This window comes from Procambarus clarkii, chromosome 33, assembly GCF_040958095.1.
Source record: "Procambarus clarkii isolate CNS0578487 chromosome 33, FALCON_Pclarkii_2.0, whole genome shotgun sequence".
In the NCBI taxonomy this organism is placed as follows: domain Eukaryota; kingdom Metazoa; phylum Arthropoda; class Malacostraca; order Decapoda; family Cambaridae; genus Procambarus; species Procambarus clarkii.
In genome coordinates, this window is record NC_091182.1 from 40,677,175 (window position 1) to 40,695,853 (window position 18,679).

Genomic DNA, 18,679 nt, shown 5'->3' on the forward strand with positions numbered 1-18,679 from the left:
TCGTTGCATAATACGTTGTGTATTTTTTTTCTCCTTTTCTGTTTAGGGTGTGATGGTGAAACTTGGACCAGTTGCAGCCCTTTCTATAACCATTTCATAAAAAAATTTATAAGCAAATTGAACAACTTTTAATTTAGTGTGATAAGCCCCCCTTAAGATTCTGTTATGCAGGTGAGGACATGCTGATACCATCAGCATGTAGATACTTACCACGCTAGTAGATATCTTTATGTAATGCTTCTTCATTTTTAATGTTCATTAGTTATGATATTGAGTTAAAGTATGTGTTTCGCCAATAGATTCCTTATATTAGGACTTTAAAGGACCTCGCACAATCAGTACCTATAAAACACCTTAACTCCTACTCGTTACCTACGTGTATTTTGACGATGGATTGTTGGATTGTTTGAAGCGTTGCTTAGACATATGAATGTGATTGTTTGAGATTAATGAGGAGCTGCCATGCATGTGTCGATGCGCCCTTTGCAGCTTCTTGATTCGTTCGTATCATATGTTAATCTACACTTATGTTAATGTTAATGTTTGTTAATGTATTTCCTTTCCATCTCACAATATTGCGTCACTGCACCTTGCTCTTCCTGAAGGCCTGTAACTATACATCTTGAGATATATGTTGCATAGCGGTGACATGAGAATTCAACGCACAAAAAGGCGAAAAAACGGTCGTCGTTTCGTCAGAACCAACGAAGTAGTGTTGCAGAAATGAGAGTCTGACGTTGCAAAAGCTACGAGAAGATGTTGAAGAAGTTACGGATTTATCTTATAAAAGCAACGGACGTTTAGCGGTTAATTTCGCGTTCTGGTGTCCTCAAAGTTTCCAAAACACACGTATCTGATGTTCAGAAATATTTTGATACGAGATTTTATTCAAACTTGCATACCTCTTGAGAGAGATATTGTATTAGGAATTTTCCCCCATGTATGTCAACAAATTCTTCAAACCCATGTTGAGAGTTACAACCAATCTATAGCCACCCATCCTAATGGAAGCAAGCTTCCAAATGACAATTATCTGTGAGGCTTGATGGATTTGGTACAACTTCGTGCCAAAGTTTTATTGATCATCTGCTGGTTGAGTCAGTAGGTCGAAGACCTCGTAGGTCGTAGAATTGTTATGTTGGGTCTAGAGGGTTTAGGGAGGAAAGACAGTCCACGGGGAATGGACAGGGGACAGAAATTGGACGGAAAAAAGGGCTAGAGACGCCATCAGTGACTCGTACGATCAACGTATCATCTGAAACTCCCGGAGGATATTATGTACAATAATTTCAAACCCCGATCGGGAAAGTAATTTAGAAGCAACTAAGAAGTTTTAATTAATAAATTTCACATTTTATGATTTTTTTCCTCAGTAACTGACCCGCTATGACCTGTATTGTCATGATTCATATATATATTAATGATTAAATCTATTTTTTATTGTCAACTCCATTAGATTGAAAAACATGTAACACATCTAATATTACGTTCTTTTAATATATTAATATTTTGTTCTAGTTATATTTTTGTAAATTGGATTTCCAGTAATATATCGAGTGCGATAATTTTAAATTCAATACTTTACTGAATATTGTCAAAGTTTTTTATTTATGGTCTAAAGTTTTAAATTTGGTCCTCGTGTAATGAAATGAGGAGTGTGAGGGTGTTATGGGATTATCCTCACTGGTCTGTGAGTGAGGCATTATTTTTCTCATTGGTCTAAGTGAGGCAGTATTATCCTCACTAGTCTGTGAGTGAGGTAGAATTATCCTCACTGGTCTGTGAGTGAGGTATTATTTTTCTCATTGGTCTAAGTGAGGCAGTATTATCCTCACAAGTCTGTGAGTGAAGTAGAATTATCATATCTGTCTGTGAGTGAAGTAGAATTATCATATCTGGTCTGTTAATGAGGATAATATTAACTGTACCCTCACCTGTAGTTAACTGTATCTACATCAGCAAATAATTATTAATTCACTTGTAATTACCCGGGCCTTCACCTGAAGTTAATTGTAACATCATCAATAATTGACTGAACCTTCATAATATAAACACAAATTGTACCTGTAGTTCATTGTAACTTCAACTGTAAATAATTGCAGCTTCACCTGTCAAAAACTGATCCCTCACCTGTAATTAATTGTATGCTTACCTGTAATATGTATTGAATAATTGTTGACTCTGTATAACTACATTCATGTGGAAGTTAAACAATATTCGTCAATACTGAATTGCCTAATTAATGATAGCTGTTGCAATTACTGCAATACGGTGATTTATAGGGAGGATCCTCCAAGACAATCTGTTAATCCATTTACCATCACGTTTCTTTTCTAAATAGCTTTCTAAATAGTTTTCTAGACAGTTTTTAAATAGTTTTCTAAAAAAGCTTTTTTAATAGTTGTCTAAATAGTTTTCTAAACAGTTTTTAAAATAGTTATTTAAAAAGCTTTCTAAATAGTTGCCTAAATAGTTTTCTAAATAATTTTCTAAATAGCTTTCTAACTAGTTTTCTAAATAGCTTTCTAAATAGGGTTCAAAATAGTTTTCTAAATAGCTTTCTAGATAGTTGACTAAATAGCTTTCAAAATAGTTTCTTAAAAAGCTTTGTAAATAGTTGCCAAAATAGTTTACTAAAAAGTTTTCTAAATAGCTTTCAAACTAGTTTTCTAAATAGCTTTCTAAATAGTGTTTTAAATAGTTTTCTAAATAGCTTTCTAGATAGTTGTCTAAATATTTGTCTAAATAGTTTTCTAAAATGCTTTCTAAATAGTTACCTAAATAGTTTTCTAAATAATTTTCTAAATAGCTGTCTAACTAGTTTTCTAAATGGCCTTTTAAATAGTGTTCAAAATAGTTTTCTAAATAGTTTTCTAAATAGTTTTCTAAATAGATGTCTAGATAATTTTCTAAATAGTTTTCTAAATAGCTTTCTAAATAGTTTCCAAAATAGTTTTCTGAAACGTTTTCTAAATAACTTTCTAACTATTTTTCTAAATGTCTTACTAAATAGCGTTCTAAATAATTTTCTATATAGCTTTCTAAATAGTTATCTAAATAGATGCCTAAATAGTTTTAAATATAGCTTTCTAACTAGTTTTCTAAATTGCTTTCTAAATAGTGTTCCTAATTGTTTTCTAAATATCTTTCTACATAGTTGTTTAAACAATTTTCTAAATAACTTTCTAAATAGCTTTGTAAATATTTTTCTAAATAACTTTCTAAATAGTTGTCTAAATTGTTTTTTAAATTGTTTTATCAATGATTTCTAAACGTTTTCTAAATAGTGTTCTAAATAGTTTTCTAAATAGCTTTCTAAATAGTTGTCTAAACAGTTTAATAACTAGTTTTCTAAATAGCTTTCTAAATAATTATATAAATAGCTTTCTAAATAATATTCTAAATAACTTTCAAAATAATGTTCTAAATAGCTTTCTAAATAATGTGCTAAATAGCTTTCTAAATAATGTTCTGAATAGCTTTCTAAATACTGTGCTAAATAGCTTTCTAAATAATGTTCTAAATAGCTGTCTAAATAATGTTCTAAATATTTCTAAACAGTTGCAAGATAATGCAAACTTTCCAGCGATTTGAAATCAGATTCATTCTGAGTTTGCAATGTTTTACCTAAAAATGTAAGACTTTTATATTTCGCCTCTGAATATTTTATGAAAATATGACATATTTGCATGCTGCTGTTCAAAAATAATCAACGCATAATTGGACGGCTGTATATTAAGTGTGTGTGTGTGTGTGTGTGTGTGTGTGTGTGTGTGTGTGTGTGTGTGTGTGTGTGTGTGTGTGTGTGTGTTTGTGTGTGTGTGTGTGTGTGTGTGTGTGTGTGTGTGTGTGTGTGTGTGTGTGTGTGTGTGTGTGTGTTCACTCACTAAGTTGTGCTTGCGGGGTTGAGCTCTAGCTCTGTGGTCCCGCCTTTGTGTGTTTACTAGTTGTGTTTTTGCGAGGGTTGAGCTTTGCTCTTTCGGCCCGCCTCTCAACTGTCAATCAACTGTTTACTAACTACTTTTTTTTTTTTTTTCCACACCACACACACACACACTCCAGGAAGCAGCCCGTGACAGCTGACTAACTCCCAGGTACCTATTTACTGCTAGGTAACAGGGGCACTTAGGGTGAAAGAAACTTTGCCCATTTGTTTCTGCCTCGTGCGGGAATCGAACCCGCGCCACAGAATTACGAGTCCTGCGCGCTATCCACCAGGCTACGAGGCCCCTGTGTGTGTGTGTGTGTGTGTGTGTGTGTGTGTGTGTGTGTGTGTGTGTGTGTGTGTTACCTATTTAGTATTTGCGTATGCAGGATTGAGCTCTAGCTCTTGGACCCAGCCTTGGTAACCTATGTTGCCCAATGTATTGACTCCCGGCCTATTTGTTGTTTTCATTTTGAATTACCATATTCCCTTTTTCCGTCCCCCCCCCCCCACACACACGTTCCTAGGTTGCAGCCCGCCACAGCTAGTTAGCTTTAAGGCACGTATTAACTACAGGGTGAACAGTTGAATCAAGTGAAAGATACGCTGCTCGTTTGTTTCTGTTACAGCCGGGGATCGAACCTCGGCCGGGTGTGTGTCTCTGGACTTTCCTATCAGTGGTTATCAAACAGTGGTAACAATGGGGGGGGGGGGGGCCTGGAACCGCCCCTGTCCAGTGGTACCTGTTGTGGTACCTGTTGTGGTACCTGTTGCTGGTCTAGTGGTACCTGTTCCTGGTCTAGTGGTACCTGTTCCTGGTCTAGTGGTACCTGTTGATGGTCTAGTGGTACCTGTTGATGGTATAGTGGTACCTGTTGATGGTCTAGTGGTACCTGTTGATGGTCTTGTAATTCCTGTATGTTGTAATTCTTGTACCTTGTAATTCTTGTACCTTGTAATTCTTGTACCTTGTAATTCTTGTACCTCGTAATTCTTGTACCTTGTAATTCTTGTACCTTGTAATTCTTGCACCTCGTAATTCATGTACCTTGTATTTCCTGTACCTTGTAATTCCTGCACCTTGTAAATTGTGTACCTTGCAATTCCTGTACCTTGTATTTCCTTTACCTTGTAATTCCTGCACCTTGTAAATCATGTACCTTGTAATTCTTGTACCTTGTAATTCTTGTATCTTGTAATTCCTGTACCTTGTAATTCTTGTACCTTGTACGGGTAGTTAATCACAGCTCCTTCCCTCATTTTATTCCTCTTGCTGACTTGTCGTTCAAGGGACGAGACCGTTCTTACATTTTCTGGCCACATTTCCGCTTCGAACTTTCACTTATGTCCTCTTATCCAATTTTCTCTCAATATAACGAGGTGGACTTGGTCTGCCTTGTCTATTTTCCGTAAGTATCTTGTATGTTGTCAACATATTCATTTTGTTTCTTGTCCCCTGTATATGAGATTTAGTTCCATTTGCAAACCTCTGTACTTTTTAAATTTTGGTTTTATGTTTTTCAAGGTGTGGAGTCCAGGCCGGTGCTGTATGTTTTAGTATGGTGTATTTATGTTGCTGGTGTTATGCTGTATGTGTGTCTCTCTGGTGTTAGAGATGGGATCATACACGTCCCTAACCTTTCTCCATTTCCTATTCCAGTAGTTGCTTTATATTTATGATATCGATGTCTTCTTGTCTCCTCTCTTACTGTCCTATCTCCATTATCTTACACCTGCTGGGATTAACTCCCAGCAACCATTTGTTCGGCAACGCCTCAAGTTTTTCAAGATCCTTGAAAAATGTCTTGAAGTTCCTACCTTCAGGAAGTGAGGAACTTAAACTTCTTGAAGGCCTAACTTCAGGAACTTCTCTAACTTCCTGAAGACTTTCTCATTTTTAACATCAGCTTTGTCTGTTGACCAGACCACACACTAGAAAGTGAAGGGACGACGACGTTTCAGCCCGTCCTGGATCATTCTCAGGTCGATTGTGAGAATGACTTGAGAATGGTCCAGGACGGACCGAAACGTCGTCGTCCCTTCACTTTGTAGTGAGTGGTCTGGTCAACATTCTTCAGCCACGTTCAGTCACTCATCGCCTGCAGCTTTGTCTCATCTACAGACAGTTCAAGCCCACTCCCTTGAGCAGGTTATTCATATATATTAGAAACAGTAGGTGTCCCGGGAATGAGCTTGTTACAGTCCTCCTGTTCGAAGCCTACTCTGACTGTAACTGATTTCCACCCTTCAGGTACTCCCTTACTCAGTTTAATATTTTTCTAATTTTCCGAGCTTGCTTCTCCATTTTAAAAATCAGCTCTTCGCAAAGAACAATCTAGGTAAATACTCTACCTTCATTTTCCTTTCTTATTCAAGTATCCTTCTTAAAGAACAGTCAAGTTTCTTTGGCACGATTTTTTTTCTAAATTGTTTCGTTTCCAAGTTGGTCCTCACCAGTGGCTCCACTATTCTTAACTTGATTAATTTATCCAACAGTTTACATGGAAATTTGTGCCGCCTGCCTGTTCCTGTTTTTTTTAATATTGCAACTCAATTTCCTTTTTTCTAGAATTCTGGGAGATTTTCTGTCTCGAATGTTTTATTTAATTATTCACTCTCCCTTTGGACTTCTCGCAAGACGTTCCTTGTCTATCCAAGTCTGTAATTTTGCATCATTCGCAACAGAATTCTTTGTCTAACAAACTCCTTCAATTCCTCTATGTACTTAAGGATGATACTGTAGTGGTGGGTAGATTGTAGAGGCATCTTATACTCTATCTCTTCATCATCTGCTCCGGTTTGGGAGAAAATACCAGGTTTAGTGGTTCTGGTGAGTCCTCGCCTACCCTGTAGGTGAACCCTACCAACCTACCCTGTAGGTGAGTCCTCGCCTACCCTGAGGTGAACCAAACTCCTTCAATTCCTCTATGTACTCAAGGATGATACTGTAGTGGTGGGTAGCTTGTAGAGGCATCTTATACTCTATCTCTTCATCATCTGCTCCGGTTTGGGGGAAAATGCCAGGTTTAGTGTTGCTGGTGAGTCCTCGCCTACACTTTCTGGTTCTTTAATATGGTGCTTGAGAAATGTTTGTCCACCACATATACCAGGCGTGTTCTGTGTCTCATCATTCCTGTGACTGTGGAGTCCTCATTTATTCATTCCTCATCCAAGTGATTAACATTATCTTCTTTTGGGATTTTAGCTGTTGCTAAAAGACCTTCAGGCAAAAACTGTAATTGTAGCATTTTCCCATACGCCATCTATTGTTTGGTAGAGGGTTGTAAATCAGCGCTACCACTATGTTCGTGTATTGGACTGTAGCTGCTCCTAATGTGTACTCTTTCTGGTGTTTTTTTTCTGATAATTTGACTTGCTCAAAGAGCCAGATTCAAGGTGTAGCAACAGGCTACACCATCTCCGCTGTTCATCCTATGTTTCCTGATTTAATCTTCTTCAGAAGATTGCAATAACACTTGTCAGTTTCGTTTCTGTGATCACGATTATATATGGTTCCTTTCTTCCACTCTTTCCAATAACTCACCCTCTTTATTTGTAATTTGATCTGCATTTGTGCATACAATTTTTGTGCTTATTGCAACTGAACTGGACTTGTCTTTCTCGTGAGATCGTTGTTCCTGTTGGCGTATTTCCATTTATAATAGGGGTAAAGATCTCATGGAAAACTAGTCAATCCCTTATTTTTCTTCTTGGCATGGGGGCACCATTAAGAGAGGCAGCTCTACTGCGGCCTCTTCTGTTTACAGCTCTACTGTTTACCTCTGTAGTAGTCTCTACTGTCAGATTTGCTGCTAATCTCCATTGTTTGTGTAGTTTTCTGGTTTCATTGCATTTGTGTTGTTCATATTTCTCCCAAAATTTTCTTTCCTGTCTGTCTAACCTCCTAAGACATATCTTCTCAAATATGCACTACCCATTTGTTCCTAGTATGGAGTTAGGTTGTAGACCCTCGCTTGTGAAACAGTTCTAGACATGCTCCTGTGAAAGTCCCAGACCCGCTTCTGGGACAGTTCTTTATACACTCCTGTGAAACAGTTCTAAACTACCTTCTTTAAAACTGTGCCAGACACACTTCTATGGAACAATTTTCGGACTACTCCTGTTAAATAGTTCAATGCCCAAGCGTGTTTGAACGGTCGACGCATGAATGCGTCTATGCCCGGAAGCGTAAATATTCAAAGGGCGGCAGGCCTCTGTTGCAGAAATTGGACGAAAAGCGTCTTACCGTCTTTCCTTCACAGCATGATGAGGTGAGCTAGGGGCTCGTTTGTGTGTGTATGTGTGTGTACAAAGACTCATGACTCAAAACAGTTTTGCATGTGGAGTCTTGCATGGTAATATATGCATGATGAATGCCGCATTGTGGTAAGCTCATGCTAATGGGGAAATGAAGAAACCTCTTCAATAATCACTATCAATAATATCTCTCATTTACCTGTCGTAATGTTGCTGCTTCTTGCTATCATGTCTTAATCTTCATGCGCATGACAGCTGAAGTCAGCCAGAATACTGTATGTTTTATTCCGGTGTTCCCTAAGTCCTTCCATTTGGATTGGTCGGTACGAGGAAAGTAGTAGAGACTGGGCACCATTTTCACATCCCAGCTCCTAGCTTGTCCTCATGTCTCAGCTCATGTTTCCTTCTTTATGTCCTAGCCCCTATTCTGTTCTGATATCACAGGTCCTATCCTGCCCCCAAGTCACTGGTCTTACTTATCCTGCCTCATGTCTTAGATCGTGTTCCATTCTTATATCCAAGGTTATATCCTGATCTCATATCTCTCTCAAGTGTTGTTTAGTCATTCTGGCTTGACCCCATTCCCTCGTAATTGGCTGAGTCAGTGATGTTAAACTGACTCCACCTCTCTTAGGTTCGATTCCCTGCATTCGTAATGATGTATTTAATTGCGGAATTATCTTTTATCTAACATCAATACTCCCAACGCTTTTAATCATTTAATAATAATTCACTGTGTCGGGGGACAAGGAGCCAGAGTGTATTTGTATTGGCTTTTATCGAGGCCCCCCCTGCCCCCCCTGTACCCCCCCTGCCCCCCTGTCCGCCCCCCCTGTACCCCCCCTGCCCCTCCTTAAGGTTGAATTACTGACCCCTGCCCAGGTTGCAACCCCACAACAAGCTGACTAACTCCTGAGTACCTACTCACTGCTAGGTGAACAGAGGCATTAGGTGAAATGGTACCCAAGCATTTCTATCCCGCAGGGGGATTTGAATCCGGATTTCTCGATTGTGCATTGAGAACGAACCCTACTGTGCTACGGGGACGCTGATGTATCAACATAAAATATATCTTTTATGTTGATGTCTTGGTGGGATCGGTGGTGTGAGCTGCCATGTCGTTAACTGGGTGCCAGGGCCGCCATGTCGTTAACTGGGTGCCAGGGCCGCCATGTCGTTAACTGGGTGCCAGGGCCGCCATGTCGTTAACTGGGTGCCAGGGCCGCCATGTCGTTAACTGGGTGCCAGGGCCGCCATGTCGTTAACTGGGTGCCAGGGCCGCCATGTCGTTAACTGGGTGCCAGGGCCGCCATGTCGTTAACTGGGTGCCAGGGCCGCCATGTCGTTAACTGGGTGCCAGGGCCGCCATGTCGTTAACTGGGTGCCAGGGCCGCCATGTCGTTAACTGGGTGCCAGGGCCGCCATGTCGTTAACTGGGTGCCAGGGCCGCCATGTCGTTAACTGGGTGCCAGGGCCGCCATGTCGTTAACTGGGTGCCAGGGCCGCCATGTCGTTAACTGGGTGCCAGGGCCGCCATGTCGTTAACTGGGTGCCAGGGCCGCCATGTCGTTAACTGGGTGCCAGGGCCGCCATGTCGTTAACTGGGTGCCAGGGCCGCCATGTCGTTAACTGGGTGCCAGGGCCGCCGCGTGTGACGGTGATGTGCACTCACTAATGTCAGAATGGGGAAGCAATGTGCTATATGTTGCATATTGCAAGCGGCTGGTCGATGGCTTCTCCTTGTAGGTGCTGCGAACGCTTCCCCCTCCCCCACTCCACCTGTGGGTGTGGTTTTCCCTGTGTTACTGCTACACCTCAAGTGTTTCTGCACCTCCCTCTCTCTACACCTCCGCCTGCCTACGTCATCTCTTCACACCTCTACTTCCCTACACCTCTACTTAACTACACCTCCACTTCACTACACCTCCACTTCACTACACCTCCACTTCACTACACCTCCACTTCACTACACCTCCACTTCACTACACCTCTACTTCCCTACACCTCTACTTCACTACACCTCTACTTCACTACACCTCTACTTCACTACACCTCTACTTCACTACACCTCCACTTCACTACACCTCCACTTCACTACACCTCCACTTCACTACACCTCCACCTCACTACACCTCCACTTCACTACACCTCCACTTCACTACACCTCCACCTCACTACACCTCCACTTCACTACACCTCCACTTCACTACACCTCCACCTCACTACACCTCTACTTCACTACACCTCCACTTCACTACACCTCCACTTCACTACACCTCCACCTCACTACACCTCTACTTCACTACACCTCCACTTCACTACACCTCCACCTCACTACACCTCTACTTCACTACACCTCCACCTCACTACACCTCCACTTCACTACACCTCCACTTCACTACACCTCCACCTCACTACACCTCCACTTCACTACACCTCCACTTCACTACACCTCCACTTCACTACACCTCCACCTCACTACACCTCCACCTCACTACACCTCCACCTCACTACACCTCCACCTCACTACACCTCCACCTCACTACACCTCCACCTCACTACACCTCCACCTCTCTACACCTCCACCTCAATACACCTCCACCTCAATACACCTCCAGCTCACTACACCTCCAGCTCACTACACCTCCACCTCACTACACCTCCACTTCTCTACACCTACACCTCCACCACCCATAAAAGCGCCACACCTCCACTGCCAGAGCCTCGCGGTTCCTCCCTCAGAAACTAACCTACACCACACAGGTCCTCGCGGCCGACCGAACAGCGCTCAGGAGTTGTAGTCGGTTTTGATTCGATTCCCGGGCGAGGCAGAAACAAAAATGGGCAGAGTTTCTTTTACCTGATGTCTCTGTTCTCCTAGCAGCAAATAGTTGCCTGGTAGCTAGATATTTGATACAGGCAAAATCCTGGGGATTTGTGTGTGTGAGAGAGAAGAATATAAATAGTAGATAGAGAAAAACAGGTTGGGAATCAGTACAGTTGACAACCGACAGTTAGAAAGGCGGGGTCCAAGAGCTAACAACTCGATTATGCTGCCACAAATAGGAAAATACATCCACCTGAACGCGTATGTGGTAAAAAATATATATAAACTGGAAATAATTAGAAAATTACCAAACCTCGTCGACCACAAATGTTCGAAATGCACAAGTGCTATGACACCCCAACCTCCTCAGGTCAAGGGGGGGGGGGGGGAAGTATATAAACTTTATATCAGAGAAAATATAGAAATTCTATCCGTTCTGTGTACAAAGAGACTGATATTGAGAATGACAATCCTGTATACCAGCTGGGTATTGACAATGACAGCCCCATGTACCAGCAGGGTATTGACAATGACAGTCCCATGTACCAGCTGGGTATTGACAATGACAGCCCCATGTACCAGCTGGGTATTGACAATGACAGTCCCATGTACCAGCAGGGTATTGACAATGACAGCCCCATGTACCAGCAGGGTATTGACAATGACAGCCCTATGTACCAGCAGGGTATTGACAATGACAGCCCCCATGTACCAGCTGGGTATTGACAATGACAGCCTCATGTACCAGCTGGGTATTGACAATGACAGCCCCATTTACCAGCAGGGTATTGACAATGACAGACCCATGTACCAGCTGGGTATTGACAATGACAGCCCCATGTACCAGCAGGGTATTGACAATGACAGCCCCATGTACCAGCTAGGTATTGACAATGACAGCCCCCATGTACCAGCTGGGTATTGACAATGACAGCCCCATGTACCAGCAGGGTATTGACAATGACAGCCCCATGTACCAGCTGGGTATTGACAATGACAGCCCCCATGTACCAGCTGGGTATTGACAATGACAGCCTCATGTACCAGCTGGGTATTGACAATGACAGTCCCCATGTACCAGCTGGGTATTGACAATGACAGCCTCATGTACCAGCTGGGTATTGACAATGACAGCCCCATGTACCAGCAGGGTATTGACAATGACAGCCCCATGTACCAGCAGGGTATTGATAATGACAGACCCATGTACCAGCTGGGTATTGACAGTGACAGCCCCATGTACCACCTGGCTATTGACAATGACAGACCCATGTACCACCTGGCTATTGACAATGACAGACCCATGTACCAGCTGGGTATTGACAATGACAGACCCAAGTACCACCTGGCTATTGACAATGACAGACCCATGTACCACCTGGCTATTGACAATGACAGACCCATGTACCACCTGGCTATTGACAACGACAGTCCCCATGTACCACCTGGCTATTGACAATGACAGACCCATGTACCAGCAGGGTATTGACAATGACAGACCCATGTACCAGCTGGGTACTGACAATGACAGCCCCATGTACCACCTGGCTATTGACAATGACAGACCCATGTACCAGCAGGGTATTGATAATGACAGACCCATGTACCACCTGGCTATTGACAATGACAGACCCATGTACCACCTGGCTATTGACAATGACAGTCCCCATGTACCAGCAGGGTATTGACAGTGACAGACCCATGTACCAGCAAGGTATTGACAATGACAGACCCATGTACCAGCTGGCTATTGACAGTGACAGACCCATGTACCACCTGGCTATTGACAATGACAGACCCATGTACCAGCTGGGAATTGACAATGACAGCCCCATGTACCACCTGGCTATTGACAATGACAGACCCATGTACCAGCTGGCTATTGACAGTGACAGTCCCACGAACCAGCTGGGCGTGCCTCACCGGAATGTCAAACGAGCAACATATAATCTACGGTTGTTTGAGAGAGTTATGAGCATGTCTTGTAAGCTGGCGGTCTTTAATAAGACCAAGTAAAACATGAAGGGTCCGAAGATTGTGTTCTACCGAGAATCTACCTTGATTATAATCTACCTTGATTATAATCTACCTTGCTTATACACACTGTTTGGTGTTCATTACTCCAGGTAACTGTGCATAAAATAGCCCATCATGAAGTTATTATAATTTAAACTACGTATTTTATTATAGAAAAGCTCATATAGAATACATATACAGTAAATATAAATATTGTGTTCGGTAATATAAGAGAAAACATTGGAATATACTGGGTATATATGACTATATAGAAGGTGGTACAGTTAACAAAGTTATTATAATGTCTAACTTTATGGATACACCATGGACAGTTGGCAGGTATAATGTTGCATTTGACCTCTGTGTGTGTGTGAGGGAGTAATTACAGAGCAGTGGTGAGTAATTTAAAATTTCACACAATGTAAACTTAGGCAACTAGCCTAAATGTGGTCCTCATGGTTAAATAAATAAGGATATACATATATATATATATATATATATATATATATATATATATATATATATATATATATATATATATATATGTCGTACCTAGTAGCCAGAACGCACTTCTCAGCCTACTATGCAAGGCCCGATTTGCCTAATAAGCCAAGTTTTCCTGAATTAATATAATTTCTCAATTTTTTTTCTTATGAAATGATAAAGCTACCCATTTCATTATGTATGAGGTCAATTTTATTATATTTGAGTTAAAATTAACGTAGATATATGACCGAACCTAACCAACCCTACCTAACCTAACCTAACCTATCTTTATAGGTTAGGTTAGGTTAGGTAGCCGAAAAAGTTAGGTTAGGTTAGGTTAGGTAGGTTAGGTAGTCAAAAAAACATTAATTCATGAAAACTTGGCTTATTAGGCAAATCGGGCCTTGCATAGTAGGCCGAGAAGTGCGTTCTGGCTATTAGGTACGACATATATATATATATATATATATATATATATATATATATATATATATGCGAACAAGCCTGAATGGTCCTCAGGACAAGATTACTATCCGAGTGCCGGCGGTGGGGTGGTTCAAATAGCCTCGGCTATCACCTCATTATGTCCGGTCGTGATGATCAAGTGGATTAAGGCGTCTTGTACATACCAGTTGCGTTGCTCCTGGGAGTATGGGTTCGAGTCACTTCTGGGGTGTGAGTTTTCAGTTATATACATATATATATATATATATATATATATATATATATATATATATATATATATATATATATATATATATATATATATATATATATATATATATATTAGTATATTTTGGTAGCAGTCTTTCCTGTAGACATATATTATTAAATATGACCGAAAAAGTAAGATTAATAATTCTAACACGAATTTTCTCTATATTTCTTACGTTTCTTTTCACTGTTGATGGTAATTCAAAGATCAATTCTCCAAAATTCATTTTTATTTCTAGTCTGACGCGACACTTGAGCGCGTTTCGTAAAACTTATTACATTTTCAAAGACTTTAGTTTACAAACACACAACTGAAACTGAATAGAGCTTACACATCTTCGAGGTTTATATCTACATTTGGGTGAGGTGGATGAGGTGAAAAACGAACTTTCAACAATGGGTATTCAATGGGTATTAAATTTCAACACAAGACAGAACACGAAACAATATGTATTGAATGGGTATTAAATTCCAACAAAAGACAGAACACGAAACAATGGGTATTAAATGGAAGTGATTGTAGAAAGCCTATTGGTCCATATTTCTTGATGCTTCTATACTGGAGCGGAGTCTTGAGGTGGGTAGAATATAGTTGTGCATTAATTGGCTGTTGATTGCTGGTGTTGACTTCTTAATGTGTAGTGCCTCGCAAACGTCAAGCCGTCTGCTATCGCAGTAACTATCGATGATTTCTGTGTTGTTTACTAGGATTTCTCTGGCGATGGTTTGGTTGTGGGAAGAGAGGTTGCATATAGTCCTGGGGACCATTCAGGCTTGTTCGCATATAATATATATATATATATATATATATATATATATATATATATATATATATATATATATATATATATATATATATATATATATTTATGTGGTGCTGTTCCTATATTCTCTTCTTGGCCGCTAACGAATCGGCCAAATAATACTGAATAACGGTAACGTTTGGTAATATATTATAAATAGTTCTATATTTTAATTACCATCTGACCCAATACAAATTATTGAATTTACTGATTCAGTGATTAATAATTAGTTTGTATAGAACTAAGCCTCGCCGTCCGAACTGCTCACCCAATAATTAATAATTACACTTTCAATATTTGTGATTTTTTTTTATATGTGAAACTTTCACAGTTTACCTTTCAAAATTTCCCTTTCAAAGATTACTTTTGATTTTCAAAGTTTACCTTTGATTTTCAAAGTTTACATTTGATTTTCAAAGTTTACCTTTGATTTTCAAAGTTTACCTTTGATTTTCAAAGTTTACCTTCCACACTTTAACTGTAAAAGGTTACATTTGAAAGCTTACTTTTCAAAGTATACCTTCCAAAATTTTCAGTTCAAATTTTACTTTTCAGTTTGTTTTTCAAAGTTTACCTTGTGTAGTATATCAGGTAAGTGTCACCTGTTGATATGTAGATGAGTTGGCTATCTTTCTGAGGGCTGTCTTCCTTGGGGCTATCTTCCTGGGTTGCTATCTTCCTGAGGGCTATCTTCCTGAGGGCTATCTTCCTGAGTGGCTATCTTCCTGAGGGCTATCTTCCTAATGGCTATCTTCCTGAGGGCTATCTTCCTGGGGGCTATCTTCCTTAGGGCTACCTTCCTGGGGGGCTATCGTTCTGAGGGCAATCTTTTTGAAGGCTATCTTTCTGATGGCTATCTTCCTGATGGCTATCTTCCTGAAAGCTATCAACCTGAGGCCTATCTTCCTTGGGGCTATCTTCCTGAGGGCTATCTTCCTGGGGTTATCTTTCTGAGGACTATTTTCCTGAGTGCTATCTTTCTGAGGGCTATCTTCCTGGGGGTTTTCATCCTGGGGACTATCTTCCTGGGGGCTATCTTCCTGGGGGCTATCATCCTGGGGCTATCTTCCTAGGGGCTATCTTCCTGATGGCTATCTCTCTGAAGGCTGAAGTTCCTCTAGTCTTTCCTCGTAGCTCAATCTTCTCAGCTCTTGGACCAGTCTGGTGGCATATCTCTTATGCCTCATTCTCTAGCTTCGTTTCGAGTTCAAAGAGATAATATATATATATATATATATATATATATATATATATATATATATATATATATATATATATATATATATATATATATATATATATATGTCGTACCTAGTAGCCAGAACTCACTTTTTGGCCTACTATTCAAGGCCCGATTTGCCTAATAAGCCAAGTTTTCCTGAATTAATATATTTTTTCTGTTTTTTTTCTAATGAAATGATAAAGCTACCCATTTCGTTATGTATGAGGTCAAGTTTTTTTTATTGGAGTTAAAATTAACGTAGATATATGACCGAACCTAACCAACCCTACCTAACCTAACCTAACCTATCTTTATAGGTTAGGTTTGGTTAGGTAGCCGAAAAAGTTAGGTTAGGTTAGGTTAGGTAGGTTAGGTAGTCGAAAAACAATTAATTCATGAAAACTTGGCTTATTAGGCAAATCGGGCCTTGCATAGTAGGCTGAGAAGTGCGTTCTGGCTACTAGGTACGACATATATATATATATGTATATATATATATATGTATATATATATATGTATATATATATATATATATATATATATATATATATATATATATATGTATATATATATATATACATATATGTATATATATATATATGTATATATATATGTATATGTATATATACATATATATATATATATATATATATATATATATATATATATATATATATATATATATACATATAATATATATTTATATATATATATATAATTTATATATTTATATATATATATATAATTTATATATTTATATATATATACATATAATATATATTTATATATATATATAATATATATATTTATATATATATATTTATATATATATATTTATATATATATATATTTATGTAAAGTTTATAAATATATACATATAAAGTTTGTGAGGGTACCACCTCTGGTGCCAATGTGGGGACTCATAGCCTCGGAGAAGAAAATAAAAAGTATTCAGAGAAGACGTTGTGGTTTCTCACTGAACACTAATATTATCTTCTCCTACCACCCCCATTCTTTTGTATGTACACATATATATTTGTTTTATTTGAACTTTGTTACAAAAAAGGAGTTACATATAGGGTACAAAGATGGTTATCATATGTTGTCGAGTTCCTCCAGCTCCTCAGATGAGGGGCAGGAACCCTGAATGCAGTGTGCATTTCCCCTCTGTATCCCCACACTGAGGCGCTGGAAAAGAAAGCTGGCAGCTCTAGGGTCCCTTGTTGTTTCAATGAGCTTAGAACCCATTTCCTTAAAAAAACTGGTAGCACTTTTACCCCAGGCGCCGAGTGTCCCAGAAGCAATGGGGACAAAATTGTAGTGGTGATCCAGTTCTCTATACTTACGGGATTTGGCTGCTTCCCTGTTGGTGGCAGCGCCACCTGATTGTGCAACACTGAGGTTAATGTAGGTGTTAGCCAGGGTTGATACGCACGTGTAGTCCCACACCAACTGCTTGCCATTCTTCCAGGGGTTCACTGTGATACCATCCGGGCGACCAATAAGAGCATCAGAGTTAGGGGGCATTAGGTAACGGGGCTCTCTTTCCGCTGGGCATCCAGCTGTGGTGAGGCTCCTCTTGATGATGTCGTTAACTTCACTGTGCCTCGAGTGCCATCCCCCTGTGCTTTGGCAAAGTAGGCCATGGTGGCCGTACCTGTCGGCCACCACCTCGCCGTAAATGCACCTGTATCTGGTGTGGATTGGGGCAGCAAGGCGGAGGGCCAAAGCAATTCGGAGGGCGTGTGCTGTGAGACGCGTGCCAGTTGCCGACATAGGGGTTGCTAACAGGAAATCTCCTGCATGTGGGGCTGCTACTGCTGTGAGGCAGATATATATATATATATATGTGTGTGTGTGTGTGTGTGTGTGTGTGTGTGTGTGTGTGTGTGTGTGTGTGTGTGTGTGTGTGTGTGTGTGTGTGTGTGTGTGTGTGTGTGTGTGTGTGTGTGTGTGTGTGTGTACTCACCTAGTTGTACTCACCTAGTTGTGTTTGCGGTGGTTGAGCTCTGGCTCTTTGGTCCCGCCTCTCAACCGTCAATCAACAGGTGTACAGATTCCTGAGCCTATCAGGCTCTGTCATATCTACACTTGAAACTGTGTATGGAGTGAGCCTCCACCACATCACTCCCTAATGCATTCCATTTGTCAACCACTCTGACACTAAAAAAGTTCTTTCTAATATCTCTGTGGCTCATTTGGGCACTCAGTTTCCACCTGTGTCCCCTTGTGCGTGTTCCCCTTGTGTTAAATAGACTGTCTTTATCTACCCTATCAATCCCCTTCAGAATCTTGAATGTGGTGATCATGTCCCCCCTAACTCTTCTGTCTTCCAGCGAAGTGAGGTTTAATTCCCGTAGTCTCTCCTCGTAGCTCATACCTCTCAGCTCGGGTACTAGTCTGGTGGCAAACCTTTGAACCTTTTCCAG

General features: G+C 40.2%; 1 protein-coding gene across 1 annotated transcript in view; it reads left to right on the plus strand.

Annotated features, from left to right (window-relative positions):
- Positions 1-11,934, plus strand: part of LOC123765332 (trichohyalin-like) — a 65,529-nt gene extending 53,595 nt beyond the window's left edge. The window contains exons 4-5 of the mRNA XM_069335434.1: positions 11,458-11,661; positions 11,711-11,934. Of these exons, the coding sequence (XP_069191535.1) occupies positions 11,458-11,661; positions 11,711-11,934 (428 nt within the window). The remainder of the gene's footprint in view (positions 1-11,457; positions 11,662-11,710) is intronic.
- The last annotated feature ends 6,745 nt before the right edge of the window (positions 11,935-18,679 follow it).